Below are 1,870 nucleotides of genomic sequence, written 5' to 3'. Positions count from 1 at the left end.
ACTTGTTTCTTGGCGTGTTGTCCTCTTCTTCTCTGCGTTCCAGTGGAGCTCGTGGTGGAGTGAAGCGTGTCGGTTCTCGTCATCCTCACTCCGCCTTCATCTCCTCCATCCAGCTCTTCATCCCACTCTGCATCCTTTTCCTCTTCCTCGTCTCTTCCTCCTCCACTTCCTCCCCCTCCATCCGCCTCCCCGCCCTCCTCCTCTCCCCCCTCCCCTCCATCCACCGGCGTGGCGTAGCCGTTGCGAGCGCCACCTGCAGACACAGAGTGGAACCAGCAGCTGATTGATCCGATCTGGGTTTCCGGCCCCAACATGAAGCCGTTTCTAAATGGTTCCCAGTTTGGGTTCAGACTCTGAGGAACTGGGCTCAGAACCAGAATCTCGGCTGGTCCTCGGTCCAGTTTGGTTCTATGGTTCTGGATGTTGGGTTGAAACCCAACAGCTCCATGGATCCGGTCCAGATCAGCTTCAGGTGAATCATTTAGGGTTCTGAAGGCGGAACGTCGGTTCTGCTGGTTCTGACCCGACAGCAGAACCGAAAGATGTTCTGTCCTCTTTGTCCTCCTGCAAGGTCAGACAGGAGGAGGAGGAGGAGGAGGAGGAAGAGGAGGAGGAGGAGGAAGAGGTGAGGAGGAAGAAGAGGAGGAGGTGAGGAGGAGAAGGAAGAAGAGGAGGAGGAAGAGGAAGAGGAGGAGGAGGTGAGGAAGAGGAGGAAGAAGAGGAGGAGGAGGAAGAGGAAGAGGTGAGGAGGAAGAAGAGGAGATGAGGAAGAGGAGGTGAGGAGGAAGAGGAGGAGGATGAGGAAGAAGAGGAGGAGGAAGAGGAGAGGTGTGTGGAACAGCTGTGACCTAGATCTGTGTCCACGGCGGATCTAGGTCGTGATTTCTGTGTAAAATCCTGAGGACACACACACATGTTCAGGCTGGCTTTCTATCGCTATGGGGACCATCACGGCGCCCCCTGCAGGCTGAGTGGAGCATCGCTCTGGAAGAGGTTCTGTCTGGAGTCGCTCCCAGGATTTCCCACAATGCTTTGCTGCCAACCAGCCGGAGGAAGCCTGGGAAACGACTCTCAGTCCGGTTCTGGTTCTGATGGACCGGATCTGGACCTGGAGTCCGGCTCTGAGCCGGAAACTTTGCTGCATGAAAAGTTCTGATTAGTGACCCAAACAGTCACATCAGAGTGAACCGGGCCAGAACCAGAACCACTGAGCAGACTCTGAATGGCCAGAACCTGAGGCCGCTTCCTCAACCCGATCAAAAGCTCCTCCAGAACCTCTGGCCCGGTTTGATTAACTCAGAACAATGGAGGGATTAACTGCTGCGGCGCTGATCCGATCACACCGGTTTCCATGGCAACACCAGATGAGGAGAGGACAGCATCCAGAGACGGGACCAAACGAGTCCGTCTGACCCGGTACCATCCCCGGTACCACACCCTGCTCTGAGGTTCTGGTCCAGGAAGTTCTCCTTCCAGAACCGCCTGGAGCCCTGAGAGGAGGAAGGAACCAGAGCTGAAAGCCTTCAGAACCAAGTTCTGACCCGGTTCTCCTGAGCCCGACCGCCCCTGTGACGACTGTCCTCTGATCCGGACGGTTCTCCTTCTGACGGGCCGGTCCAAAGGGAACCAGCAGAGAGCAGAACCACTCGCAGGTCCAGAAGAACCTGAGCATCTGGATCCCTGTGGTTCTGATGGAAGAGCTGAAGGCAACCGGACCGGGTTCAGGTCGGGTCCAGACTTTAGGAGCCTGGAGACACGGAGCAACTTCAAACGCTTCTGATCCAGAACCCGTCCTCCAGAACCCGTCCTCCAGAACCCGTCCTCTTCAGAACCCGTCCCCTCCAGAACCTGTGATCTCCAGAACCCGTCC

The 1,870-nt window shown here is 56.6% G+C and overlaps 1 protein-coding gene across 1 annotated transcript in view; it reads right to left on the bottom strand.

The window, feature by feature from the left end:
* cacna1fb (calcium channel, voltage-dependent, L type, alpha 1F subunit) overlaps positions 1–1,870 on the bottom strand; it is a 33,825-nt gene that overhangs the window by 30,982 nt on the left and 973 nt on the right. The window contains exon 2 of the mRNA XM_017303214.1: positions 3–253. Within this exon, the coding sequence (XP_017158703.1) occupies positions 3–253 (251 nt within the window). The remainder of the gene's footprint in view (positions 1–2; positions 254–1,870) is intronic.

The sequence above is a fragment of the Poecilia reticulata genome, unplaced genomic scaffold, assembly GCF_000633615.1.
Source record: "Poecilia reticulata strain Guanapo unplaced genomic scaffold, Guppy_female_1.0+MT scaffold_212, whole genome shotgun sequence".
In the NCBI taxonomy this organism is placed as follows: Eukaryota; Metazoa; Chordata; class Actinopteri; order Cyprinodontiformes; family Poeciliidae; genus Poecilia; species Poecilia reticulata.
Note: the sequence above shows the minus strand (reverse complement) of the source record. Positions and strands in the feature narration are given on the sequence as shown.